The sequence below is a fragment of the Cutaneotrichosporon cavernicola genome, assembly GCF_030864355.1.
Source record: "Cutaneotrichosporon cavernicola HIS019 DNA, chromosome: 3".
Classification (NCBI taxonomy): domain Eukaryota; kingdom Fungi; phylum Basidiomycota; class Tremellomycetes; order Trichosporonales; family Trichosporonaceae; genus Cutaneotrichosporon; species Cutaneotrichosporon cavernicola.
The window spans coordinates 2,747,287-2,773,318 of record NC_083395.1 but is presented as its reverse complement, the minus strand read 5'-3'; the positions used below and the strand labels follow the sequence as shown (position 1 = coordinate 2,773,318).

Genomic DNA, 26,032 nt, shown 5'->3' with positions numbered 1-26,032 from the left:
ATAAGAAGACAAGGGCGGAAGACCACGACGAGACGCGTCCCATGTCACCATCACCTGTTATCATAGACCAAGAGTTACACTCGCTTTGTATTATCTCCACCCCAACTACCCACCGAGGTGTTGACATTAGCCTATCATCATCGTTGTTCGGATCTGTAGCAGACGCCACAAGCGTCCATTGTCCCTATGCATGTGTTGGACGCCGATGTAGGGGTCGGAGGTGGGCCGGCCAGCTGACAGCCGACAGCCGACAGAGATAGGTTGGTAGTCGAGAGGGACGACGTGTGCCTCTCCGTCTTGGTAACGGAGGTGGGCAGGCCAGCTGACAGCCGACAGCCGACAGAGCTAGGTTAGTAGTCGAGGGGGACGACGTGTGCCACTCCGTCTTGGTAACGTCAGCTGGAGCGCTCAACCAAAGGACAAGTGGCGAGTGGCGGCAAGCGCAAGCATAGGTCTAAATCCACGCGATCAACACCTGTGTGCACCTGCTTGACTCGGCTCATCCAGAACCGTACACTTACGTTGGACGGCATGCAACCCCAAAGCCGAACCAAGTGGTTGAGGTGTCGAGTGCCACATGACCAGGCACGCACCCAACCCTCCACCTTGGCCGAATAAATCTGCTGTCAGGTGGAGGCACCCCGTGGGGAAGCGATTATTTGACTCCCACTGATCCCACAACCAACCCTCAACAACACACCATGTCCGACTCTGATCACGAGATCGAGATGGCTCTCGCCCCGCTGACCGACGATGTCGCGTTCATCCAGGGTCTCGTAGACCGTGGGGATGTGGTTGGATCCATGCCGGCCGTGGACATGACTGCTGCCGAGAAGCGGGCAGAGGTTGAGGCCAAGATGGCCAGCGCGGCGAGCACCAACTCTGCCGGCCCAGCTACCCTCCCTCCCGACACCGCCACACTTGAGGACAAGGAAAAGGAGACTGAGGAAGACTACAACACGGAATCTAGCTCCGAGTTTGAATCCGACTCTGAGCCCAAACCATCCGTCACTCGCTCCCAACTCGACGCGCTCGTTGCCTCGGAATCTGACTCTGAATCCGACTCGGAATCCGAGTACGAGTACGACCTTAGTGGTAAACTCGGCGAGTTCGGGATGGAACTTGACGACGAAGACGAGCCGTCGGCCATTACTAGCACGCATGAAGCTCCTCTTCCGCCGGTTCCTATGCCGCCAATCGAGAAGTTTGGGACCGAGGTCAAACTCGTCCTGGCCGGAGAGGTGGTTAGTTGGATGAAGGAGGCCAAGGTCGAGACCTGGCGGGCAAGGGAGGAGGGGGAGGAGGCCAAGGGAGAAGGCGAGACGGATAAAGAGAGAATGGACGCCGGGACGGACGCGATTGCCAAGACCGAGAACGAGGCCGATCACGCGGCCTCGGATGCAATCGAAACGGACCAGTCCAAGCTCGCGACCAACGCCAAGCCCGACGCCCTAGACAAGACTGCCACCGACGCGATGGAGACGGACAAGCCCACTCCAACCGCCGCCACACCAACCTTCCTCTCCTCGGGCACAGTAGTCATCCGTGCAACCTACGCCGACGGCTGGCTCGAATCCGGCTCTGTCCTCTCCACCTCGTCTGGCCAAGTCCTCGGCGCCATCTCTGACACTTTTGGCCCCCTCACCTCGCCATTCTACCTCCTCCGCCTTCCCCCGCCTCCATTCCCCTACCCCTCTCTTACTCAAGGCGACAAAGTCTACGTCCCCGCCGACCCGCGATACAGGACTTTTGTGGACATGGCGGCGGTGCGTGATCCCCGCTTCCGGAGCGACGCATCAAACGTCTTTGACGAGGAGGTGGGCGACGACGAGGTCGAATGGAGTGACGACGAGGCCGAGGCCGCAGCCAAGCGCAAGAAAAAGGGCAAGGGAAAGAAGGTGAATCCGACCCATCATGCGGATTTCGCCGAGGAGGAAGGGGCGGTGGGTGGGCGGCGGCTGGTGCAGTATGGCGAGGAGGGGAGGGGGAGGGGGAGAGGACGCGGTGCAAGGGGAGGAAGAGGACAAGGACGTCCGATCGCAGGACGGACGCCGCATGCTCTGCCGCCAAGGCCCGACTTTGCGCCATACCAACAACAGCAACAGGGATATATGCCTTACGCGCCGGCTGGGTATGACCCGGCACAGGCGAGTCTTGGTATGCCCCAGATGCCCCAGATGCCCCAGATGGGCCAGACGGGGTACGGCGACATGGGCATGGGCATGGGTATGGGTATGGGTATGGGTGGGGGCATGCCGATGGGATACCCCCAGTTTGGCCAGTTCGCGCAGCAACAGCAACAGCAACAGCAACAGCAACAGCAACAGCAACAGCAACAGCAGCAGCAGGGCAACGCGCCAGCCATCAACCCTCGTTTCGCGGCCATGATGGGCATGGGCGGCTACTGGCCGCATGGCGGGCAGGGTGGTTCGGATGGGCAAGGCCACCAGGGCGGTCCCAACCAGCACAACCAGCAATAGATGTACAGATAGATGCACATTTAGCGCAGCATATTCAAAATCAGTGACGGCCCGCAGGCCATGCATCCCCAGACATGGATATAGATCTGTCCACTACGCCTCGGCCTTGTCCTCGACGACGGGCTCGGGCTCAGCCGCCGACTCGTCCTTCTCCTCGGCGGGCTCGGCTGGTGTCAGTAAAGGCTATGCAACAGATAGCTTACCCTCGTCGTCGTCGGCCGGCGCGTTCTTCTTCTGCATCTTGGCCACGAGCTTGTCGACGCGCGCAATCTCGTCCTGGAGTTAGGGCTGTTCAGGAGTCATCTCAGCACCGCGCCCCGTCAAGCGGCTGCCATTCATCTAACTTGAATGTAGCAGTTGCTCCACGGGCCATCTCTCGGTTGCTGCTTGCGCCGCTCACTCACCTTAGTCTTCTGCTCCGAGTTGGCCTCAAACCAAGCCTTCTTAGTCTCGAGGTCGGCAACCGCCCGCGTAATGTCGTCCTTGCCCGCCGGCGGCGAGATGCCGAAAGCAAGCAGCGCACTCAGGAGGTTCATGGGCACGTTAACCGAGTCCGAGTGAGCTTGCGCCGGAGCAGGCGTAGCAGCCCCCGAAGTGGCATTAGAGTTACCGCCCTTACGTCCCTTCTTCTTCTTGGCCGAGCCGGCAAACCAACCGTCCAGCTCGTCGTCCTTCTTCTTGAGCTGCATGCCCGCAAAGTCGGCCGTCACCTGGCGCACCTCGACGGCCTTGACGCCTGCAATCGTCTTCTCCTTCTTCTCGGTCGATGTGACCGGAACCTCGCCACCATACTTGCCGGTAAAGTAGCTGATGAGGATGGTCGCGTCCTCGATCTCAGCCGCGTAGGCGGGGGCACGCGCGTCCTCGCGCATCTGGTTGATTTCTTCGTCGCGCCTGGCCGCGTCCTCCTTGGCCTTCTCGGCCTTGAACCGTTCCTGCCGGGCTTGGCGGATCGCCTGCTGCTTGGCATAGTACTTGTCCTTTGCGTCGTGGAAGGACTGCGCAGCCTCGCGCTTCCGGTCATAAAGCTCGTCCATGGACTTTGAGATGGCGTTACGCTCATCGAAAAGCTTGTTGCGCTCGGCGTACGCCTTGTCCCCCTCAGCCCGGAGAAGATCCATCTCCTTCTTGAGCACGTCGAACTGCTCCGAAACCTTCTTGGCCTCGGGGTCGTCCAGCTGCGCCTTGAGGGCGTCGATACGCGCCTTGTCGGCCGCGATCGCCTCGTCTGAAGTCCCGCTGGCCTCCATTGTCCGGCGGGCGCGCTTGAGGATCGTAATCTCCTGCAAAGCCTTCTTCTCGTCGACGAGCTTCAGGGTCCCGGCCTCGACTTGGGCGTTGAGGGCTGCCACGCGGGCGTCGACCTCGGCAACATTCTTGAATCCCGTCTTCTGGCGCTGTGCTTGCACGTCCTTGATCTTCTTGTTGACATTGTCCTGCAGCTTGCGCATCTCGTCAAACAGCTTGCCGCGCTCCGTCTTGAACTTGCCCTGCTCGCCGCGAAGCTTGTCCATCTCGGCCTTGAGCTGCGAGCGCCGATCGTCGCCCTTGGGCGCCTGGGTGAGCGCGATCCGGTTGCGGATCGCGTCCTGGGGTCAGCGCGAGCGAGCGGCGGAGCTAAGCGAAGCGGGTGTGGATTTGGCACCGACTTGAAGCCGACGTCAACGCCGTAAGTGAGGAGTTGAGGTCGACGGACCGCCGCAGACAGGTGCCGTCTTGCGATGGCCACGGGTACATCGCCGCGATTGATGCCAACCCCAGGCCCAACACCGAGGCAGGGATCCAGCGTCGCGGGCTCGCTCCCCTCTCCATATCACACGCATCACTCACACCACACCCACTCCCTCCACACACTCCCTACTCACCTGCTTGACCTTGAGCGCGGCAATTTCCTTGTTGAGCGCGTCCTGCTCAGCATTGTACTTTGCCTGGTCGGGCTTGCCGCTGTGCTCGTCGTGCTCCGCCGCGGCGGGCTTGGCAGGCGCCTCAGACTTGCCGTTGAGCTTTGCGGGCTTTTGGGATGCAGTGGGAGGCGGCATGATGGTTGATCACAAAGAGAGACACCGGGGTCGCGTTTGAACTGGAACTTGACCACGGGGATGTCTGTCGTTGACAAAGGGGACAGGGACAAGACCACGTGGAAACCTCCAAACGTGGCGTGGCGCAAAGTGGCGTGCCTGAACCAATCAGTCGCCAGCCAATCCATCTTGTCCTTCCTGGGCTGGACTTCCCGCTCCGCACATCACAAGCACAAGCACAAGCACATGGAATGCATGGACAGGCATCAAGGTAAATTGACAATGGAGCTGGACACTAAGCGCAAGTAGTTAGACACGTAGAGAAGGAGGAGGGGCTAAGACGAAAGATGGCGCCGGTGCTCGTCCATTCTCCCTGTTCCGCTTCCGCCCTATTTCGGGCGACGATTTGATCTTGTGTACGCGGCGCGGCTTGGGGATGTTGCTGGGACGGGCCGAGAGTGGAGCGCTTTCGGAACGTGGAGCGAGGCAAGTGCGGGACGAGCTGCTGTGCACCGACATGGGTGAGCCTTTACTGTCCGTCTTGACGTGGATGCGCTTTTGCACGCGCCTGGGCGGCGCCTTGGCCGTGATGAGCGGATGGGGGTAGGTCGGGCGCGAGAACGCTGACTCGGCCTTCTTGTGGGTTGGCTGAGGGGGGACGGACGGCGAGAAGGCTAAGAAAGACGGAAAGGAGCCGAGCGTCGCAGAGGCGGGAGCCTTGGTGGTCACAGCGGGTGCATTGCCTGCCGGTTCGTCTGAGTTGCGGCGGCGACCCCAGCCTAAGTTGTCGCGGCGAACCGATGAGGTCACGCGGGGTCGAGCCTCGTGCGGAGGTGGGCTAACCTTGGACTCCTGTCGGGGTGGAGGCTGCGCGCTGGCGAGGATGCGAGGCAGTGGCGAAACGTCACGGGCAAACTCGGCGAGCAGTGGGGACACGCGCTGACCGGTAGAGCGCTGACTCCGAAACCGAGTCTCGAGAGGGGCGGGGTGAACTCCGTACGGCGCAACAGCAGCACGCGTATCGTTGAGCGATATCTTGCGACGGTGAAGGCCAACCGGCTTGTCAGACTTGAACACGTTGTCGAGGACCTTGTACGTCGCCTGCGAGTCGGCCAAGATGGCCTCAATTTCTGCACGGGTGTGTGGCACGGGTGGGGCCTCAGGGCTGGTGTACAGGCTGTAGACAGGTGACTCAGTGAGTAGAGACGACGCCACGTCGCCGAGGTCATTCCAGTGCCTGGCGTTGAGCTCCTGCACCAGTTCCCAAGCAGAGCGGGGGTCATCGGAACCCCCGGGCTCGCGGAGCGACTTCTGCGATGTCTCCTCGCGGATGGTCGGGTGAACCTGGACTATGCTGGTGATGGAACCCTTCTCACGCCTGTGTGACGGGTAGCCCGGAGGTGGGTTGGAGCCGCGTGCTGTGTCGAGCGAGAACAGCGATGAGACCTCGGTCAGGTCAGATGGGGAGAGTAAGCCGGGCGTTTCGTCCCCGTCGTCTAAGAGGTAGAGAGCAGCTGGACGATGACGGGCACGGGGTAGGGGGATATCACGCTCCAGTGGAGTGCTATGGACTGGGCCTCCAGTCAGCAAAGCCGGAGAAGCAGACTCATTGTCCCCAGCGTACGAGTCGACGATGCCAACTTCGACAGCACCACGCTTCGATGGTCCGTCGATGAAGTCGAACGTGTCGTTCACCCGCGACTCGTTGAGGGTGGCCCGGGACATGGGGCGGCTCATGATCACGAATGAGTGATTGCGCTCGTGGTTTTGGCCAAAGAACGACACATCCTCCTCCGTGCAGGGGTCGACGGTTTCGTCCGTCGACGATGAGAACGAGTACGGCCGCGTGCCGAAGGTGGGACTCGCGACGATGGAGTAGCCCGTCTCTGACTCCACCGTGCCGGAGTCAACGATACTGGAATCGTCGACTCCCTCGAACATGCGCTCGCCAAGACCAGGACGTCCGAGGCGGGCGATAGATCCAAGACGCGCCATCGCCTCGCTGTCGCGCGAGGCGCGGCGCTGAGACGCCCAATCCGACCGACCGACAATGCTGCCAGACGACGACTCGCGACCGTGGGTGTGGAATATGGAGCTCTCGGCGGACATGAAAGAACTGACCGAGATCTCAGACGACATGCGGCGGTGGTGGCTCATGTTCATGCGCCGGCCAATGGATGGGAGAGATGGAAGTGGTGGTGGAACGGTGCCAGTGGCAAATACTTGCTCGAAGTAGTTGACGTGACCGCGGTCAATGTGTGCGAGAGGCGCGCCAAGACTTGACATGGACGCGAAGCTGATGGCAGAAGGCTGTTTCCGGTGGTCGATGTCGAGTGGACCCTCGGGAGTGGGTGGGAGAGCGAACGGCGGAGGTGGGCCAGGTGACGGACGCGAGATGTTGCGAGCACGCACTCCCATCTGGAACTCAATGCGTCCCTGGAAAGGCGGGTTGGAGAGCCGTTCGCGCCCACGGAGCGTCTCGACGCTGTTCTTGCGCGACTCGAGCACCTCCTCGAGCTGGGCGAGCGCAGCGTGTGGCGAATCGGTCGAGAACTCGATTGAGCGGGCAATGTCCAAAGTGTCGCCGACGGACTGGGTGCTGTCCCGAGAGGCGGTTAGGGCCGCGAACTCGGCAGCGAAGTCGAACGTGGTGCGGTTCGAGCTGCGGGTGCTTTGGTTGACCGACCGGCCACTCCCGCGGCTCGACTTGGACGATCTGAACTGCCCGAGCATGTCACTGAACATCGAGCTTGGTTGGCTGCCAAAGTCGAGGTCTAAGATGGGGGGTCGAGAGCCGATGCGGGTATGGCTGAACGAGAACGCAGAGGGCGGCTGGGTGAGAGCATCAGGCTCCACTGAGCGCATCGACTGGGGTGATGGGCTGTCCTTGAAGTTGCATGAGGTATCGAGTCCTTGGCTAGGACTGGGCGGTGCGTAACTAGACGCCGCCACCGACGTCTCAGACATGTCGCTGGCCATGCTGTCGGGGCGGGGGAGGTGGGACGAGATCACGGAATGGCGGGCCGGGGATTTGCTGATGCTGTCGCGGAAGCTCTGGACGATCGACTTGACGGGGGACTTAACCGGCGTTGTCGGACGGGAGTGGCTGTCAAGCACCCGGCTGATGGAGTGGGCAAAGGCTTTGGAGGGGCTGGCGGGGGGTGCCGAGGCGCGACCTGAGCGAGAGACGGGACGAGTTGGTCTTGCCGCCGGCTTGAAGGCCCCGGAGCGCGCACGACGGAGCGGAGTGGGCGTACCCGGCTCGCCACGGTGCTTGCAGAGGGAGAAGCTTGCGTCCATGCTGTCGACAAGGTCCTGGAGATGGTTTGTTGCGGATGTGACATCGTGTATGTGTGCTGATATCAGCCTGTTGGACTCCGTGAGCTGCTCACCGTCTGGGTGTAGTAGGTTACCATGCCCGTTGAAGCCGGAGCGAGTGCCCTGACGGCTGTAGAACGCCAAGGTGTCGGGACTGGTGTCGTCCCTTATGTTGGCCGCGATGGACATGCGCGAAGGAGTCGAAGGATCACACATCGCCGGAGCAGGTGAGGCCGGACGCAACCGGTCGATACTCCTCTTCAAGGAGATACCGAAGAGTCCAGCGAGGCTCTTGCGTTTCGGAAGTGACTTGCGGTTGGTGGCAGACGATGTCAAGTGCCGTGAGGCAGTCTCGATCCCCTGCCGGTTCACGAGGATGCTGGTGGGCTGGGAGGGTGCCGGCTTGTTCCTAGCGATGAAGGGCGAGTCGGGGTCGTTAACGAAGCGCCGAAGTGGAATGGATGGGGAAAGATCTCCATCCTGTGAAGGGTGCGTGATGTGTAGCGTGGGTGGCCGGAACTGAGTGGTCGGGCAACTTGACTTCGATATTGAAGTGCGGCCCATCGTGTTGGCCAGCGACGGGCGGCTGGCTGCTTGCGCGACCGGCGTGCGAATGGAGGACTGCACAGTGGGGTTGGAGGGCTGAGACACGGTGACTCGGTTCGAGGGCTGGGACACCGAGTCGTACCACGACCGTTGTGATGGTGGTGCTGGATGTCAGCAAGATCGATGCTGAGGACTTACACTGTGAGGCCGCCTTGGACTTCGAAATACGCTTGGAAGAGAAGACCCCCCAGACACGCGAACGGGCCTTTTCCTTTTTAAGACGGGGCTGGACTTTGGGTGGAACCTCTGGCTCCGGCGTTGGGAAGGAGGGCAGGACTGTGGGCTGCTCAGGCCCATAGGTCTCAGCGAGGACAGTAAGCTGTGGAGTCTTGGGACGAAAGGCAAGCGAGGTGCGGCGCATAGGGAGCTTGTCGCTGTTAAGAGGGACGCGGGCTGCCTTCTCAAGCACACTGAGCCTCGTACCATCGCTGTAGTCAGCGGTGCCAAGCGGGTACTCACTCGTCAATGAGAGGGTCGTCGAGGGAGTCCACGTCGTCGATGTGGACAGTGTGGAAGACGCGCATCGAGTCGGGGGTTTGGCTGCGAATGGAGGTAGTACGGTAGCGGGACGGGCCAGGGGACGAGGTGGAGCCAAAAGGAGGCTGCGGCGAGTGATGCCGCACGCTCGGCACACCCTCGGGACGGACGAAAGGATCAGGTCCGCAGCTGGGCCGTTGCTTGTTCTGAGGGGTCTTCTCAACGGGCGACTTGCGGCCAAGGAAGCTGGCGAGGGCGCCGCGGCGACGTGGGTTCTTTTGGGAGAGGGAGTCGTCGGGCTTGTTGTTGCGGAAGAGCGTCGAGGGCATCTTGCGCAGGGAGTGGAACGCCGAGCGCCGGTCCGGGGCGATGTGGCGGCCGGTGGACATTTTGAGTTCGTAGGACGTGGGAGGTCGTGAATGAAGACGTGGGTCGTGAGTCGTAAGTCGTGGGATCGTTGGTCGTAACAGGGGGTAGTAGGGGAGCGGAGATACTCTTGGGTGTTGACCGCTATGGGTATAGTTGGGCGAGGTAGACACTGGACTGGACTGGGCTGGGGGATCTTGGTGAAGTCGTGAGGTGGTATTCACTCGTAGCTAGTCATGGGCTCTGGAGCAATCTGGATGTTGAGGCTGATGTTGTGCTCGGTCTCGTATCACAAGGTGGGAAGGCGTGAGAGTGTGGGCTGTTGCCTGCTTGGCGATGAGCGATTGGGGTAGGCAACGAAGAGGGAGCTAGCGGCGTCGTCAAGATGAAGCCTGGCGGTCAAGTCGGGGCGCTGCCGGCTACAGGCGAGGGTTGATCTGTGGATCCGATCAGCATCACAAACACCAAACATTTGGGGAGGAAGGGGGGAGATGACAAATACTCACCGCTGAGAAGGTGGTATGGGATGTTGAGGTACTGGCTAGCAGCGGACCTCTGTGATGGAATGGTGGTTGGGGTTGGGGCTTCTCGGCGTTCGAGGGTCGTAAAGTCGTGAGGCGTTGGCGTCGTAGCGATCCACGGACTTGGTGTGGGCTGGGAGCGTGGCGGCGTTGCGAAGGGAAGGGGGTTTCGGTGAAGTGAGGGGAGGGGAAGGGAGGGTATAAGGTGAGGTAGGTGGAGAAAGAGGAAGAGGAAGGAGAATGGAAAGGGGAGAAGAGGAGGGGAAAGGGGAGGAAGAAGGTGGTAAGATGGCGATGGAAATGGAGATGGTGTGAAGAATAAGTAGTAACAGTCTGTTGCAACTTGGACGCGAGTGATTTCCTATTTTGCATTACTTTGCAAGTACTCACATTCCACCTCCTCCCACTCTACCCACTGCTACACGTTGTTGACCTCTCACTTGACATGTTAGTCCCGCTTGGACCCCCGCAGGTCCGTTACGACGACAGTCGTGCGCAGGGGGTGGCTGGTGGCGTGTGGGGAGTGAGGTATGTTGCTCGGACGTGCGTGAACATGTCTTTGGACTTGTAAGTGGTAGTATTGGTAGTATTGGTAGTGTTGAGGATGGCTGGAGGGATAAAGATCGGCCATTCAGCCAGAGTGACGATGGGTGGGTCCAAGCGCAGGTGGGGTCCAGAGCCCCGGCGGCTCTTCTGACACTATGACCTCCTTTGGGACAAAAGAGTTTACACGAGGTTACAAGAGGTCTGCGCGCCGCTCGGTCCAAGATGGCGAGCGATTGACTCAAAAGAAGGCTGGGATCATCGGCGATTACGGCAAAAGTCCATCGTAATGAAAGTCAGGCGCGATCACTCTCGTCGTAGAAACACAGTCAAACGAATCGTAAGAGTAAGAATGGGAGGGAGGGATCAGTGCGCCGCCTCATTGCGTCTCCAGGGCTGTAATTCTCCGTCGACTCCGCCAAACTTCTGAAACGCTGCATTACTTTAGAGTTTGCTCTTACTTGCGTGGGATACGGTAGCCGCGGAACATGGCTTGTGTGGCGTTCATGCCGGCGCCTGGAGTGGTGCCGTTCATGCCAGCGCCTGGGGTGGTGTGGTTCGTTCCCACACCGGTGCCGTTGCCGCCAGCGGTACCATTACCATTCTCCACAATCGGGATAAGGGGACACGTCGGGGCGGGGAGGAACTCCCCATACCTCCCAGCCGTCCAGAGAACTACACCGTTCGTCCACCCAAACCCAATCTGGACCGTGTATTCACCGCCCCCACCCGCCGCGTCCGGGTCAGTCACGTTGAACTTTTCGAACATGTGCCCGGCCTGGTCGGGCGTCCAGGTGCCCGTTGCGTTCAGGTCGGAAAGAGGGAGTTGTTGGAGAATGCCCGGGATCGCTCCGCCCGTGCTGTACCACGAACAGAACGCGTCAGTCATGTACCTGTGCGCGATTTCGATGGCCATCTGTTTCGGCCAGGGCTCGGTGACGTTGGTGAAGAGGGAGGTGTTGCCGATCGTGGCTGCCGGCTGCTCGGGGAGAGCGGTTTGGTCGAGGTTGAACTGGTTCGGCGCAACTTGGTCGAAAGGGATACCGATTGCGTCAAAGGTCGACGCGTTGGGCACGAGGCGGTCGAGAGTCTCAAAGGCCTTGATTGTGGTGTAGACATGCGGAGGCCATACATTCGGGAAGTCCCAGTTTAGGCCGGTCTGGAGGAGACTTGCGACAGAGGGTACTCCAGCATAGTTCCCAAGGATGAAGCGTTGGCCACTGGCAATCTTGAGGGCCATCGTCTCGTTCCCCTCCAATCCCTCGGGCGTGATGTTCAGCCAGAGCGGCCACAGCCCGGCGGGCGAGTAGACCGACGAGTGAGCGTTCGCACTGATATTGTAGTCGTAGAAGTAGGCGCGCTCGGCGTCCCAGTGCAGGTCGAGCACGGCGGCCTTATACGCGTCCCCCTTTGCGCGGTGGCCGGCGGCTTTGTCGGCAGGTGATCCGCCAGTGCCGCCGCTGGTTCCACCAGTGCTGGTAGTAGCATTTGGAGGCGGGGGAGAAGACAACGGTGACATGCTCGGCACCAGGGTGCTATTGCCACCAGGGAGTGTGGGCACCGCTGTCCGCTTCGCGGGTGACTCCGCAGGCGTGGACAGGGTTGCTGAAGAGTTGGCGGGAGGGGACTGAGCTGAGGGCGACTGGGCAGGTGGCGTGCCGTGGCTGGGCGTCGCAGTGTTAGGAACGGTCGTGGGAGGAGGAGGTGAGGCAGAGACGGTCACAGGCCCACCAGACCCGTTACCAGCCCGCATCTCATACAGCTCGGCAACGAGGTAGTGGTTACTCGCGAGGAGAGCTGTAAGGTCGACGGGGATGATCCCGCGAACATTAAGGGTGCGGAGGACGACGTTGTTATCCGTCTCATTGAGCATTGGCTCGCGGCACCACCTCGACGAATAGTCCCATCCCGATTCGGCACCGCTAGCGAGCTCGGCGTACAGGTCGCTCCTCTGCTGCTCGGTGAAGTTCTGGGGACTCTGGGAAGTGCCGAAAGCCGCCTCGTGATCCTCGACGAATCCTTCGGGCCTAGGCGCACTATTGTTTACGGCAAAGTGGGCCACTTTATGCGTTACATTGGAGAACGGGCTCGTAACATTCGTCGTGCGGTTCATGTCCCACCACTGCAGTTCCGCGTCGAGGAGTGGCAGAGCGCGGTCGAGTACAGTCGTATTCCCCGTTTTAGTGACGTACGTGTGTACCATCTGTGCGAAGACGGGCATCTGGCTTCGGTTGAGGTAATACTTTCGCCCGCCATTCGGAATGAACCCGATAGTATCGACGAGGTCCATAAAGTTCTGCAGAAGATTCCAGGCATAGTTGTCCAGTTCGCTTGCGAGAAGGCCCTGCAGAATCCAGTAGCTGTCCCAGTAATATACTTCGCGGTATCGACCGCCTGGAACCACGATCGTGTAGTTGAGCGGGATTAAGGAGCTCGAACAGCCGGTCGGGCCGGGTTGGCAGAGCGCACTCTCGTTCGTCGCGCGGATCAGAAGCGTCCAATATCCATGAACGACCGAGACCCAGGCGCGATATAGCGGGTCGGTTACGTTGGATAAGATCGCAGGTTTGGGATTGAATCCCTGGATCTCGACGGGCTCGAGTTCCAGCCCCTCGCCCTTGAACCAGTCTGATGCAAAAGTTGCGATTTGGCCGACCGTCACATTGTTTCCCAGAGCTGCGAAAGCGTTGAGCGTGTCGTTGAGCGAGCCATTCGTCGGCTGGGGTCAGCTAAAGAGAGATACTACAAATCCCGACCGTACCTTGTCAACAAATGTCTGATGTCAGCCGACTCTCTTTTCCAGGAACCCACCTTTGAGTCTGGGAAAACGCCGGCAAGCTGCACATCCTGCAGGAGCCGACCGGGGCAATACGTCGCGTTGTCAGCGCACCACCATTGAATGGGCGGGACCGTATCCTGACCGGGAACCGGGGTATCAGGTGACCCAGAGACCGAGGGGACGGCGGTGCTGACGGTGGTCTGTGTGCCCCCAGTTCCTGCAGGAGAGGATGTCGGTCCAGAAACAACGGGTGTGGAAAGGGTTAGGGGCATGCTTGCGATGGGCGCAGTGAATGTCGGGCTCTGGACTTGGGGCGGCGCCTGTGGCCCTTCGGCCATCTGCGCGGCCGCATGGCCGACCAGTAAGTAAATGAGGAGCATGGTGTTGTCTATCAGTAGTGGAGCATGGTGTTGTCAATCAGTAGTGGAGCCCGGGCTAGGCTTATATCATCGCCGAGTCTCGTGTCCGGCTTCTGCCTCTGACCAGAGATCAAAGGTGGGGCGTGTGGTTCTGGTATTCGAATGCCGTGGTGTGGCTGACGTTCCCATAGTGTCGTCAAGGTGGCCACCGGGTTAGCTTGAGATTGACATGTTCTCTCTCTGTAAGCAGGTCCTGTGTAGAATGTTCGGCGTCACTCGTCGTCATTGATACCCTTGTTTTCCGTCTTAGACTGTGTCGAGGCGGAACCAACAAGTCTGCTTCCGACCTGAGCTCAAGGTGTGAGACAACACTGACGTATTGTGGAGCTGAGGAATGGTGCATACCGCCGCCGGTTTAATGACTTGGCTTTGTGGTATCGGACAAGTTCGGCTCAACCGAAGAGGTACAACGAACAACGGCGATTGCGATTACCAGAAGAAGGTTAAAGGAGGGCGGCATTAACGACTTGCCCTGCCCCACTCTGTTTTGAGGAATTGAGGTTATGAGAGTGGGGCAGTATTATTCTTTTGAACCTGGGGTGATCCTGACGTTCCTCGTGTCCTCTTTAACGCACAAATACGTCAGATGTCAGTCAGCCCCACTTCCAAAACCATCTTGAGTCAACCACACTTTGACATGCTTTGACATGCTTGGCCTGGTATAGTTGATGTCAAACTGCAATCGACAGCAGCGAGCGCACAAACGTGCGCTATTCAGTGTCTCGATGCTATTGGGAGGCATGGGTTGAAGAGAGTAGGAGGGAAGGATGAAAGGGAACAGGGTGAGAGAGGAGAGAGGGGAGGGGGGCTAAGAGAGGGGCACAGTATTTTAGCCTGGTACGCGTCCTATTCTGGGTGATCCAAGCACTTTGGCACGCGCTGGCCGCTTGTTGATCCCTTTTACTTGGCTTGGCTTTTATGCCTCAAGTTGTTACCATCACCGCCACCCAACTTGCTTACTTCCTCCTCTCATCCTCATCCCCATCCCCATCCTCATCCTCATCCTCATCCTCATCCTCATCCTCATCCTCAAGCACTCCCTCCTATACCCAATTATTATCCACTCCTTCAACCCGGCAGACTTCATCTCATCCCCGTCGAGCAGCGCTCGGGACTCGAACCCCACTTCTCCCCACCAAATCCTTTCACTGACTACTCCTCCCGCCTCCTGCCTCGGGAACCTGGACACTGGCCATCCCAAACCTCGCCAAGCTGATCTGTGCACACACCGTCCCCAACCTCCACTGAGTTGTGCCGCCCACTGCTCGCATTCGACTTGCCTTTACCCATCCTCACTTGCTTTCCTTCTCAATGGTGCGCGTGGCCCTCGTCACCGCCCTCGCTGCGGTTGTCTCGCACACCGCTGTCGCGTTGCAAATCGCAGACGTCGTCACAGGGTATGGGCTAACCGAGTCCTACACCTTCGCCTTTCCCACACAATCCATCGCCGGCTTGGACGCCGACAACTGGGTCCTCGACAAGTGGTCGGTCAATCCTCAACACGGCATCAGCTTCGGGAGAGACGACATGTGCGTCAGCGAGAAACCGCGCTGACGAACGTGGCTGACATTAGATCGTTCGTGCCCGATCCTTCGGCGCCCTTGACGCGTCGCGATGCGACCGTGCCCGACCTCGAGGAGAGGGCGGACATTCGCGCAGCTAAGAATGACACACCAGTCCTCCGTATCGAGTATCCGCAGGGCTCGTACTCAGCAGGAACGGGCGGGACACAGTTCTACGCAGAGCCGCTGCAGGCGACGAGTAACTCGAAGAACATCTTACCCAACACGACCTCGAACGGGCAGTTTGAGCGCATGCTTTTCGCGTACGACCTCTACTTGGACGACTATTTCGTGTTCAACAAGGGTGGCAAGCTGCCGGGTCTGCGCGGTGGGCCCGACCCCATCGGCTGCTCGGGCGGGCATCAAGCGACCGCATTCAAGTGCTTCTCGAGCCGCCTCATGTGGCGCGACGGCGCCCTGGGCGAGTTGTACACATACATCCCGACCAGCCAGAAGAATTTCTGCAGCACGCTCGGCGTCGCGTGCAACAGTGACTATGGCACGTCGCTCGGTCGTGGAAGGTACAGCCTTGCGACAGGAAAGTGGCAAACCGTGTGGCTGTACGTTGCACTCAACGCGGAGGGCATCGCCAACGGCGTAATGGAGATGTACTACAACGGCAACAAGGTTATTAGTTTCAGCAACCTCGAGATTCGCAATTCGGCCACCATTGAGAGCATCGGGGGCGTCTACTTCTCGACCTTCTTTGGCGGGTACGACCAGTCGTGGGCGTCGCCCAAGCAACAGTTCTCGTACTTCCGCAACATGCAGTTGTACGCGGGGCTGGGCGCTGCGAACGGCACCGGTGGTCGCATCTCGGGTGCCATGTCGGCACAGCCATCGCACATCCTCCCCGCCGTTGTGGCGTGCGTGGCTGTCGCCCTCGCTGGCGCCATGTTCTGATTTGATAGAGTGATAGATCTTATACCCTACTGCGTAATGCCAGGCCGGACAATGCATGTTGTTGACTCTGGCCAAACGGGCAGGGTAGGTCGTGATGGGTTGCTGCAAGTGCGCCAGTTAGTTCAAGGTTGGCCGTCCGGCATGTCGCGATGCGTCGCGTTCCCACTGTCTCAGACAGACATGATGCACTAAGACGCTCAAAATATCCTCGGTGCTAAAGGTAGCAATATCCGCAGTCCGATGGCGGTGAGCCCAACGTAAGACTTGGAGGGCCAAACTTGGCCAAACCCGCAGCTAGTGCCCAGCCACGCACAGCAAGCCAACTCGGACCTCGACCATCGCCTCCGCTATCCGGCCCATCTCATACTACCAGTCTCTTGGCTACCATCTCTCCCTCCCACGCCTGCCTCCTCGCGTCACGTAAACAAGTCCATACTCCATACTCGAAGGGATATACGCCTAAAGCGAAACGCCGGGCCCACAAGCCCCGCTGAGAACGAGGCGTGTGACCGACCACGACGCATTTTAATGGCAGTCAATCTTCTCCAACGCCATATAGACACGCGCCCGTAAAGGTTGAGAAGGGCGGATCTTGGTTTATAGTCAGAGTTGCGAATGAAGATCAACTTTGGTTCACAGTGCAATTTATACACGGCTTGAACGATATCAGGGTACGACACGTGGTTTATTCCAGGTGTCATTTTCCGAGATGGCGGAAGTAAATGTATCGATGCCAATTTGGCGGCATTTTTCGGCGTTTCACCCCCAACACTTGCAGCCATGGTAGACTTGTGCTCACCGTCGACCTCGCTCTCCTCAACCCTCAAAAATCGTGCGTACGACGGCGTCGAGCGTGACCTCTGTGCTGACCTAGCCTCGCCGTCTACTCGATATCCGCGTTCTTCCTACGTCCTCGTTCTCGTTCTCGTTCTCCGCGTCCTCATTCTCGCGTCGTTTCCGCGTCCCGTCAATCGCGTTCCAAATTCTGCGTCAACATTGCAACGAAATCCCACCGACATCCTTTCCTTTCATCCTCCTCCTTGTCCTCACACAACGCGCATACAATATCCTCTCGAACTCACTTGAACAAACAGGACGAAATGGCGCCCACCACCCGCTCGAACCTCCGCATCGGCCTCAACAAGGGCTACCCCACCACCGTCATCCCCAAGGCGGTGAAGCCCTCGCACAAGAAGGGGATCAAGACGTGAGTCGGTGCGAGAGTGTGCAGGATTTGCATTGGAGAACTAGGGAAATGGGGACGGAGAGGAATTGGGAAAGGAGAGGGAGACGGAGCTGGGACGGGCGTTGGACACTGGAGAAGGATTTCGACGATCAGGAGGCTTGTGCCAGGTAGCTACACAGCTGCCTTTGCGCGCACTCGCAACCGTCCAGGTATCTGCGTCCTCTGGCTACTGGCCTCTCTGGGCCTTGCCTTGCGTTTATGTGTTGCCGCGCCATCTCCAGCAGTTGCACCCTTAGCTCTTGAGCTGTATGACGGAACACAACTAACCCCAGCGAGAAGAAGCTCTTCGTCAAGTCGATCATCCGCGAGGTCGCCGGCTTCTCGCCCTACGAGAAGCGCGTCATGGAGCTGCTGCGTAACTCCAAGGACAAGAAGGCCAAGAAGCTCACCAAGAAGCGCGTGAGTAGACAGCGACATGCAGAAAGAGAATACTAGCTCACACCAGCTCGGCACCCTCCTCCGCTCCAAGCGCAAGGTTGAGGAGCTCTCCTCGATCATCCAGGAGCAGCGCCGCGCTGCGGGCCACTAAACGCTTCGGTTAGAGGGTTTGGGCCGTTCTGTATTCTACTGCATGCAGCAGAGTGGTGTGCTAGCAGCAAATGAGGGTGGGATGGGCTGATGGAGGTGGGTTGTGGGTCGTAGTGAGGAGCAGGGGCAGTGGAGGGAGATGGGATGGCTGAGGTGATCAGAGTAGGCCGTGAGGAAGGCAGGTGGCAGGTGGCCGGTGGCAAACTTGTGTTCTAGTGTAGGCTTGGGCCATCACATCCTCAAGCTACAAAGTTCAAAGTTCAAAGTTCAGGCCGCATGTCCCCGGATCCTCAACATTTTAAATGCACTCAGCAAGCAACCTGGCTCGTTCGCAGCTCTATTGAATTAATTGAATTGCCAGTGAAGCAGCGACTACACAGTCTCCGCGCGCGCCCACACATCCTGCCGTAACCGCTTGTTCTCCATCTTCTGCTGTACAGCTGCGTCGGCAGCCTCACTATCCGCCTCCTCGTCCTTGTTGGGATCGCGGCCCTCGAATGCGCGCTCGGCCATCTCACTCCACCACCCTCCGCGGAAGCGTTCGGGGCGGTGCCGCCACGTGAACTGGGGTCAGCCGGGCCGCTGGGCGGTCGGCGAGGAGCGAGAGAGCGAGAGAGGGGTTGTTAAAGAAGGGAATGGTCAATGGGAGCGAGCGAGACAGTGAGTGATGTAATAGATCACTAGAGAGACTGCAGACGTGAGGTTGCAGGCTTAAAGTGCTTCGCACATTGCAGTTAGCAGCAAAGTAACTGCGATTCAGGTCACCAGAATGTTGCAGCTGCTCAATCTCCCATGCGACTCAAACTCACCTTGACAATGGCCCATGAGATCCCCATGCCTATACCCATACCCATACTCGGGGCTGCGAACCATGCAATCCCGGTCCCCAGAGCACCAAGCACACCCGTACCAACAAAAGCAATAGCTCCTCCGATAGCAGCGTATTTCGCCACCCGGAACATGCGGCGGATCATGTATCGAAAGACATAGCTGGTGTAAGCGGAGCGTGAGTGAGGCCTGGACGAGGGAGACAACTGGAGGAAAATAGCGACGGCCGAGCAATGCCACCACGCCAAACATGTCCGCCAATTGCCTAGAAAGAAAACGACGCGCGTCTAGATGCCGATGCAACGATCGAATGTTCGGCACGCCGCCGATCAATTGATCTTGGCTCCAGTATCACTCGACCTACCGAAACGTAGTGAGGACCGAGCGCGTCGCTACGCTGCTGGGCTTTGTGGCGGCCTTGTTCCCCAATGCCAAGTAGGCAGTGTTAGTCTTGAGATTGGTCAAGCGGGTTTCCTTCACCGCTGAGGCAGAGGACTGTGCGCCGCTGCCGCCGGTATGCGGATCATGGCCATGAGCAGGAGGCGGTGCAGTTGACTCGGTCATATGGGTAGTTGGCGAGTGAGAGTGAGTGAGGATGAGGTATTAACTGCTCAATCTACCAACCAACAAGAGAGCTTGGCTACCTTTGCTTGTGCTGTAATCAACAAGGGGGTTAGTGAGCATGACGTAGTTTTGTAGTTTTGTCGATCTCTCATTTGTGATCCCACGTGGCTTGAGGATAACTTGCAAGCCGACCGCGTGTCCATTCATTTCTTCGCGATTTGCGTTTCATCCCCATCCATCCTTAACTCAATGTCGAAAGCGTCGCGGCCGTTCCGCATCCTCGCACTGCCACTCGTGCGCATACCTCATGGTCCGCTGCGCACGACTGGGCGCGCCGCCGCAGCCAATGCGCTCTCCAAACCAGCACCAGTGTATGCCAAACCAGAGCCCGATCAGGCTGGTATCGGCAAGAAGCTGTCCCCCGGAGCCGTCGAGCCCATGGTTGGCGAGGCGCCGCTCATGCTCTACCACGTACAGCAGCCAGAAGTTCCCGAGACAGAAGGCAAGCCGCCAATTTACCAGCGCGTATTGGACAGGGCGGCAGACGAGTGGAACAAGCTCGGACACAAGCCGCACAAGTCGTGGATGTATTGGTTCCACGAGCGAGGCGAGAAGCTCATGGACCGCATCAATTACGAGGAATGGGCGCTCAAGGCTGTTCATGAGGGCCGGGGGGTCAAGGTTGCCAATCCCAAGAAGGGCGATGCACAGCAGATGATCGAGGTGGGTTGGCGAGCAAGCGCGCAGCGTGATGCAAAGACAGAACAACAAAATATTGACGCCAGATCCCCCTCCTGCGGCCGACACTCCCTGGACTTGGCGTACCTCCCTTGCTGCCAAAGTTGCATCGAAACCTGCTGCACGCGATCCCGTACCACCGCAAGAGCATGATCCGTTGTGTGCTTCTGTAAGCTTGTTAGAGTGTGTATCGCTAACACAAGCTCGCCCCTCACATGGCCGTTTGCCATCATCCCCATCATCCCCAACTTTCCCATGTTCTACGTCCTGTGGCGCGCGTGGAGTCATTACAAGGCATGGCGGGGCGCGACGTACCTCGAATCCCTTCTCAAGCTGGGCATGATCACCGAGAAGCCTAGCGACATATTGAACGACATTTACTCCGCCAAGCAGCCCCTTATCGAGGGCGAGGTGGCAAGCGGGAAGGGCGAGGCTCAAGTGGCCGAGACTACAGAGAACAAGGAGGAAACCGAAACCGAACCCGCACCGTATCCCGACATGATGATTCGCACCGAGCAGTTGCCGGCACTCGAGAAGGCGTTCGCCATGCGCGAGCAGGAGTGTATCGACATTGAGCGGGCTATCGGCCAGGCGTCGCATCGCGCGCTCGAGGCTCAAAAGGTCCTTGGACTGCAGGAGGAGGGGAAGAAGGAGCGGGCGTAGGTAATAGAGGGAGGGAAAGCGAGAGGAAGAATAAGGGACCTCCGCTAGACTCGCGAATCCACGGTCGCGACGTAGAACGATGGGATGAGGGTTTGGGGGCTTGGGGGCTGTTTAGGAGCTAGAAACATCTCATCAAAATCCTGTAATTGCATATGCATGCGGCACGCCGCTATCGGTGTCGTGTGGGTGGATTGAAATGGTACATCTCTGCCAAGCTTCCAAATCTACTAGTACGGCTTGAAGCGCCGCTGCCGCTTCAGTTCGTCGACCTTGCGACGGTCGTCGTCGAAGCGCGCCCGCATATCGGCGAGTTCTGCCATCAGGCCGGCCCACAGTATTCGTCCCATCGCTCAGTAAGGACTCACCTTTGCGCTTCCGATCCATGCTCTGGAACTTGTAGAAATCCTTGAGCTCTCCCGCCCCCCTTCCGCGCTTCTTCTGCGCGGCCGCCGCAGCTCCAGCGCGAGAAGCAACAGCGACACCAGCAGCATCTCGTCCAGCAGTACGGCCATACCGCCCACCACGGACGACAACCGTAAACCCATCTTCGTCGACCAGCGCACCGGCGCCGTGGGCCTTGGCCCTCGATGCGAGGAGGAGGGAATGGAGATGGTCGTATCGCGCCATTGCCGAGTCGGCGTGTGCGCGTACACTGGCGAGCGAGGGGCGGAGAGTGGCGTACCGCGCCTCGTACCAGCTCAATCCCTTGCCCTGGAGAGTAAGAGCAATAGGACCGGAATGAGCCATAGCCCGCGAAACCGAGACTTGATCGGTAAAGACGACGCGGATGGAGCGCGACCCGCTCAGTCCCAACGAAGGGACGGATTCGAGGGCAACCACATCGGGCACGCTGGCCGGAAGAACAGCCTTACGCCGCCGCTTACGCGCCGCCTGGGCTGTACCGACAAACGTCCATGCGTCTGCATCTGCCTCTGCCTCTGCCTCTGGCTTGTCCTCATCTTCATCCTCGTCTTCATCATCAGACTCCGGTAATCCCGCTACCGCATCTCCCAACACGTCGATCGAGGATTCCCTCTCCTCTACCGCCTCGACGACGCCCCACCGCGAGAAGAGGGCGCGGAGGTCGCGTTCCGAGGCGTCTACCGGCATGTTGGCGGCGAATAGAGTTCGCGCCGTGCGTTCGACTTGGGCGTCATCGGTCGACTTGGTGGTGTGAGGGCGCACGTAGATCCAGTGCGTCGAGGGAAGGGAGAGGGGGATAGGGAGGAAGTTGGAGTACAGTTTGGTCTTGGTCTTGGACTTGGGCTTGGCCGCCAACTTTGATGTCTTGGGAGTGGCCTTGGGAGTGGCTTTGGGAGTAGCTTTTGGTGTTCCCTTGGCTTTGGACTTGGGTGTGCCGAGAGATGGGCGCGGCATTGCGATGGTGTGTTTGGAGCAACATCAACACCAACATTCTCATCCTGACCCATGTTCAACTTTTGCCAGGCACGGTGTGGAGGTGGCAAATGGAATCCTAATGACTTGCATAAATATTGAAAGATGGATTAGGAAGTGGACAGGGGGAGTGGGGCAGTGACAGTCGGTCACCATCAAGCTGTTACCGAGTCTTGTGGTCAGATTGTTGACAACTCGCAACGCTTCTATCCCAACCCAACAGAAAAGGCCATCGATCAAGCCGATTGCTCCGTCCCCAACTTGTCCCACCACGTACAATGCCCTCTCCACAATCCTCCCAGTCCTCTGGCCTCTCCTCCCCACCCTCCTCACGCATCCCATCTCCAGGCGCTGCTCTCTCTGCATCTCACCATACCGCTCCTTCTCCCCCTCTGGCCGCGCCATCACCAGGACGCGCGCCGACTCCTCCAGCGCCAAGCCCGCCTGCGCCCAAGCTACGGTTCAAGGTCGCCAAACCCATGGACGACGAGACCATAACCCAGACGCACCTTACCGATGAGGAGGAGAAGCCACGCGGACGGGCAGTGAAGAAGGGGAAGGGAAAGGCTTCAGAGGATGCTGAAGAGGCGGGAGAGATGATGGAGACGTCGAAGGGCAAGGGCAAGAAGAACGCGCTGGAGAAGGCGCCAGTGGATGGGCCTAAGAAGAACACGAGGAGCGACAAACGTAAACGTGGTGTTGTCGAGCCGGCCGAAGACGAGGAGGCGAGCAAGCCTGACGCCAAGCCCGACGATACCGCCTCCCCCGAGCAGGAGCCCTCGCAGGAGCCCTCGCAGGACGAGCCCAAGGTCGACGAGCCCAAGATGGACAAGGCTCCGGAAGAGTCGCAGAAGAAGAAGCCCAAGGTCATGCCCAAGAAGCGTCCGGCTCCAGCTGGGACTGGCACGCCAACCTCGTCCGCTACCGCTGGACTGCTGCGCAAGCCCAAACCCCAACCTATGGCTACACCTGCGCCATTCACGAGTTTGCTCGCTTCCACGCTTAGCAAGCTCAGTAGTCAGCCAGACAAGCCCGTTGCCAAGCCTGCTGAGCGGCCGCGCGTTGGGGGGTGGACGGACGAATTTACTTTGACGTAAGTATCCTTGGCGTCTTGCCCCGTCGTTAGCTTTGCCCACTTTCTCGTACAAGCTGACCCCAGTGCCGAACAGGAGCAGCAGCACGCCGCATCACTGGTCGCGCGCACCAAGGCCGCGACAGATCGTGCCCGTGCAGCCGAGTACCCCCTCAAGATGCAGGCCGCCAAGGACGCGTACCGCGCCGACCACGCCATCAACGGCCAGCGTCGCGTCATCAACGTCCAGGGCGCCATGGGTATCCAGACACTCGGCCTGGCGTCGCGCATGGTCAAGGCTGTGCTCAATGGAGACGTCAAGAACTGCGGCCCCAAGAAGTAGACGACTTCTTTACTCTGCAAAACCAACACAGCCTCTCTGTACACACCACCACCACCACCATCATCATCATCATCATCACCATCATCATCCTCATCGTCCAGTGCATGTATACGTTGACAAGTGTTCGGTGGCCACTAAACTAACAAGGGATGCTCTTGCAAAGGCTCACACGCACCAAGTCCCACTGTTGAGTCACATTTTCATCAGTCAAACTATCTACATATCTACTGCCGTCTACAGGCGACCGCAGTACCACGCTATCTATCCCATCTGTGCTGTATTAATGTGGGTGTGGAGGTTGCTCTCAGAGATGATGAAGGCCCGGCCGCTGACCATGTACGGTGAAGGCGCGAACGCTGCAGCCGCTGCTCTGCCCTTACCAGCCGCTACAGTGGTCGTCCTTGGCAAGAGCATCCGGCGCAGGAGGGCGAGAGTTCCATCCATGACCGCCAGGAGGGGGACCAATGGGCTCGCGGAGAGGGGAAGCCCTCTGCAGGGCGAGGCGGTCGGGATGGACGAACGCACCGCGGGGAGGAGTCGCCGGACTTAGGCGGGACGGGTGGCTGCCGTTGTCGACAGCCTGGCCAGGGGTACCCCAGCCATTCGAGTTGCCCGCCTGCGTGGCCTGCGGAGTGGCAGGTGCGCCCCAGCCGTTGTCGCTGCGGACGGGAGCCTGCGGAGCCTGGCCGCCCCATCCACTGTTGTTGAAAGACGCGGTAAGAGTGGGAACGGTCGAAGTTGGAGCGGGAGCACCCCAGCCATCGTCGTCGGCGGAGGCCATGAGGGCATCACCTCCCCATCCGTCAGCGCCACCAGCGCTGGTGTTGTTGTTTCCCCAACCGCCGTCGCCGCCGTTGTTCGAGGCGCCCCACCTATTGGCCCCACCGCTGCGGCCGCCACCCGACTTCTGGGGGCAGTCGCGCGACTGAGGTCAGCTAAAGCCCTTGTTGGGATGGCACATACCATATGACCGTGTTCGCCACATGAGAAGCAACCACCGCTGCGGGGTCCGCCACCACCGCGAGCCTGGGGGCAATCCCGAGACTGAAGTCAGTGAGGAATGCCGAAGGGGAGAGAGACGAGCTCACGATATGGCCTGGCTCGTTGCAGCTGTAGCAATTTCCGCCACCGCCACCACCACCCTGCTTGGACGGGCAGTCGCGCGACTGGGAACGTCAGCCACTCTACTTTGATAACCCGCCATGTGGCCAGCCTCTCTTCAGCTGTAGCAGGCGCCACCCCCACCTCCCCCGCCGTCCCCCCTGTGGACAGTCTCGGGACTGAGGAAAGCTAGGAACATGGAGGCGAGGTGGACAAACTCACCATATGGCCCGATTCCCCGCAGTTGTAGCAGGCGCCTCCGCCCCCACCACCACTACCCTTCGGGCGCTCGCGAGACAGTCGTCAGCAGTGAACAAGTTCGCAGAGGTCCCAGACTGAAGCTCACAATGTGTCCTTCCTCGCCGCGCTCGAAGTAACCTTGGCTCCCTCCGCCGCCGCCCCCTCCGCGGCCGCCCAAAGGGCAATCGCGGGACTAACGTTAGGAGTGAACAGGAGAGTAGGATCGTCAAACAGAAACGCACCGTGTGTCCCTCCTCACCACACTTGAAGCAAGTGCGGCCTCCGCCGCCACGGCCACCGCCTAAACCCCCACCACCCCGGCCGCCGCCCGAGCCGTCGTTGACACCGCTTCCCCCGCCACCACCCCAGCCGTCCTCACCACCACCGCCTCCGCCACGAGAACGCCAGCCCGAGTCCTGGTTGCCGAAGCCCCGGTTACCACCACGGCGGTCGGGGTCAATCACGTTCGGCGGAGGCGGCGGAAGCGAGTCGTTACCGCCGCCGCGCCGACCGGCGTACGCCGCAAAGCGCTCCCCCAGCTCTTTCAGGTTCTTGGTAACGGTGTCGGCGCTTAATGTTAGGCATGTGGAGGAGGAAGGGGATGTGGATTGCGCTAGGGAGGAAGAACGGGGAAATGGAGAGGGAAGGCACAGGACGGGAGAGGTAAGGCAGGGGCGGAGGAAGGGCCGGGGAAAGGGCCGGATGACTCACTCGTTGTTCGCAGACTGCCACTCGACATACGGCGCACCCACGGCACCAGCAGGAAGCTGGTGAGGAGGGGCGTCGCGATAGTCCGGGGCAGAGTACCCATCTTCAACGGCGATAGGAGCAGACAGCGTGTAAGGATCGGCAGTGGTCTGGGGCGTGGGGCGTGGGTTGACGGGGGTATGATCGGCCGGGGGATCGGTGGGCCAGCCTTCATCCACGTTGCTGGGCACTGCAGTGGGGCTAGGAGCGGGGTACATGCGGTGACGCGAGCCGTCTGGGCCAACCCGCTCCTCCTCGGGAGGGAGCTTGCCGGGATCGCGCTGGTATTAATACGAGGCACCTGAGGAAGGTGGTCAAAGAAGGTCAAATACTCACATGGCCAGGACGAAGACCGTAGCCCGACGAGAAGGACGACATAGGAATTGAAGGTGGTTATAGAAGAGACAGAGTGGGAGAGAAGGTGTTGGAGAAGGCGAGAGGTGGGTTATAAAGAAGAAGGGAAGAAAAGAGGAGGAGAAGGAGTAGAAGGAAGGTGTACCCGAAGAGGAGAGTGAGAGAGTGAGAGAGTGAAAGAGTGAGAGAGTAAGAGTTGTGAGAGTGACGAGTTTAAAAGT

The 26,032-nt window shown here is 59.5% G+C and overlaps 11 protein-coding genes across 11 annotated transcripts; 5 read left to right on the top strand and 6 right to left on the bottom strand.

Annotated features, from left to right (window-relative positions):
- Positions 1-701: 701 nt before the first annotated feature.
- CcaverHIS019_0310510 (uncharacterized protein) lies at positions 702-2,480 on the top strand (the record flags this gene model as incomplete). Its single annotated transcript, XM_060599564.1, has 2 exons — positions 702-1,898; positions 2,106-2,480. 2 exons carry the CDS (start codon positions 702-704, stop codon positions 2,478-2,480), a joined length of 1,572 nt encoding a protein of 523 aa, XP_060456246.1.
- Positions 2,481-2,573: 93 nt separating this feature from the next.
- Positions 2,574-4,519, bottom strand: BFR1 (uncharacterized protein; the record flags this gene model as incomplete). Its single annotated transcript, XM_060599563.1, has 4 exons — positions 2,574-2,647; positions 2,684-2,756; positions 2,885-4,069; positions 4,346-4,519. The coding sequence occupies 4 exons, from the start codon at positions 4,517-4,519 to the stop codon at positions 2,574-2,576; spliced, it is 1,506 nt and encodes a 501-aa protein (XP_060456245.1).
- A 288-nt stretch (positions 4,520-4,807) lies between these two features.
- CcaverHIS019_0310490 (uncharacterized protein) lies at positions 4,808-9,288 on the bottom strand (the record flags this gene model as incomplete). The annotated part of the gene is made up of 3 exons (XM_060599562.1): positions 4,808-8,526; positions 8,561-8,850; positions 8,882-9,288. The coding sequence occupies 3 exons, from the start codon at positions 9,286-9,288 to the stop codon at positions 4,808-4,810; spliced, it is 4,416 nt and encodes a 1,471-aa protein (XP_060456244.1).
- A 1,498-nt stretch (positions 9,289-10,786) lies between these two features.
- CcaverHIS019_0310480 (uncharacterized protein) lies at positions 10,787-13,488 on the bottom strand (the record flags this gene model as incomplete). The annotated part of the gene is made up of 3 exons (XM_060599561.1): positions 10,787-13,048; positions 13,091-13,105; positions 13,141-13,488. The coding sequence occupies 3 exons, from the start codon at positions 13,486-13,488 to the stop codon at positions 10,787-10,789; spliced, it is 2,625 nt and encodes an 874-aa protein (XP_060456243.1).
- Positions 13,489-14,838: 1,350 nt separating this feature from the next.
- On the top strand, positions 14,839-15,992 carry CcaverHIS019_0310470 (uncharacterized protein; the record flags this gene model as incomplete). Its single annotated transcript, XM_060599560.1, has 2 exons — positions 14,839-15,056; positions 15,101-15,992. 2 exons carry the CDS (start codon positions 14,839-14,841, stop codon positions 15,990-15,992), a joined length of 1,110 nt encoding a protein of 369 aa, XP_060456242.1.
- A 709-nt stretch (positions 15,993-16,701) lies between these two features.
- Positions 16,702-17,767, top strand: rpl36 (uncharacterized protein; the record flags this gene model as incomplete). The annotated part of the gene is made up of 5 exons (XM_060599559.1): positions 16,702-16,710; positions 16,780-16,824; positions 17,087-17,199; positions 17,511-17,637; positions 17,684-17,767. The coding sequence occupies 5 exons, from the start codon at positions 16,702-16,704 to the stop codon at positions 17,765-17,767; spliced, it is 378 nt and encodes a 125-aa protein (XP_060456241.1).
- A 371-nt stretch (positions 17,768-18,138) lies between these two features.
- On the bottom strand, positions 18,139-19,158 carry CcaverHIS019_0310450 (uncharacterized protein; the record flags this gene model as incomplete). Its single annotated transcript, XM_060599558.1, has 3 exons — positions 18,139-18,330; positions 18,576-18,756; positions 18,959-19,158. The coding sequence occupies 3 exons, from the start codon at positions 19,156-19,158 to the stop codon at positions 18,139-18,141; spliced, it is 573 nt and encodes a 190-aa protein (XP_060456240.1).
- A 249-nt stretch (positions 19,159-19,407) lies between these two features.
- Positions 19,408-20,559, top strand: CcaverHIS019_0310440 (uncharacterized protein; the record flags this gene model as incomplete). Its single annotated transcript, XM_060599557.1, has 3 exons — positions 19,408-19,881; positions 19,944-20,065; positions 20,100-20,559. The coding sequence occupies 3 exons, from the start codon at positions 19,408-19,410 to the stop codon at positions 20,557-20,559; spliced, it is 1,056 nt and encodes a 351-aa protein (XP_060456239.1).
- A 227-nt stretch (positions 20,560-20,786) lies between these two features.
- Positions 20,787-21,936, bottom strand: CcaverHIS019_0310430 (uncharacterized protein; the record flags this gene model as incomplete). The annotated part of the gene is made up of 2 exons (XM_060599556.1): positions 20,787-20,872; positions 20,925-21,936. The coding sequence occupies 2 exons, from the start codon at positions 21,934-21,936 to the stop codon at positions 20,787-20,789; spliced, it is 1,098 nt and encodes a 365-aa protein (XP_060456238.1).
- Positions 21,937-22,232: 296 nt separating this feature from the next.
- CcaverHIS019_0310420 (uncharacterized protein) lies at positions 22,233-23,369 on the top strand (the record flags this gene model as incomplete). Its single annotated transcript, XM_060599554.1, has 2 exons — positions 22,233-23,047; positions 23,114-23,369. The coding sequence occupies 2 exons, from the start codon at positions 22,233-22,235 to the stop codon at positions 23,367-23,369; spliced, it is 1,071 nt and encodes a 356-aa protein (XP_060456237.1).
- A 376-nt stretch (positions 23,370-23,745) lies between these two features.
- CcaverHIS019_0310410 (uncharacterized protein) lies at positions 23,746-25,835 on the bottom strand (the record flags this gene model as incomplete). The annotated part of the gene is made up of 7 exons (XM_060599553.1): positions 23,746-24,294; positions 24,333-24,413; positions 24,458-24,535; positions 24,817-24,903; positions 24,953-25,280; positions 25,422-25,738; positions 25,794-25,835. The coding sequence occupies 7 exons, from the start codon at positions 25,833-25,835 to the stop codon at positions 23,746-23,748; spliced, it is 1,482 nt and encodes a 493-aa protein (XP_060456236.1).
- Between the last annotated feature and the right edge of the window lie 197 nt (positions 25,836-26,032).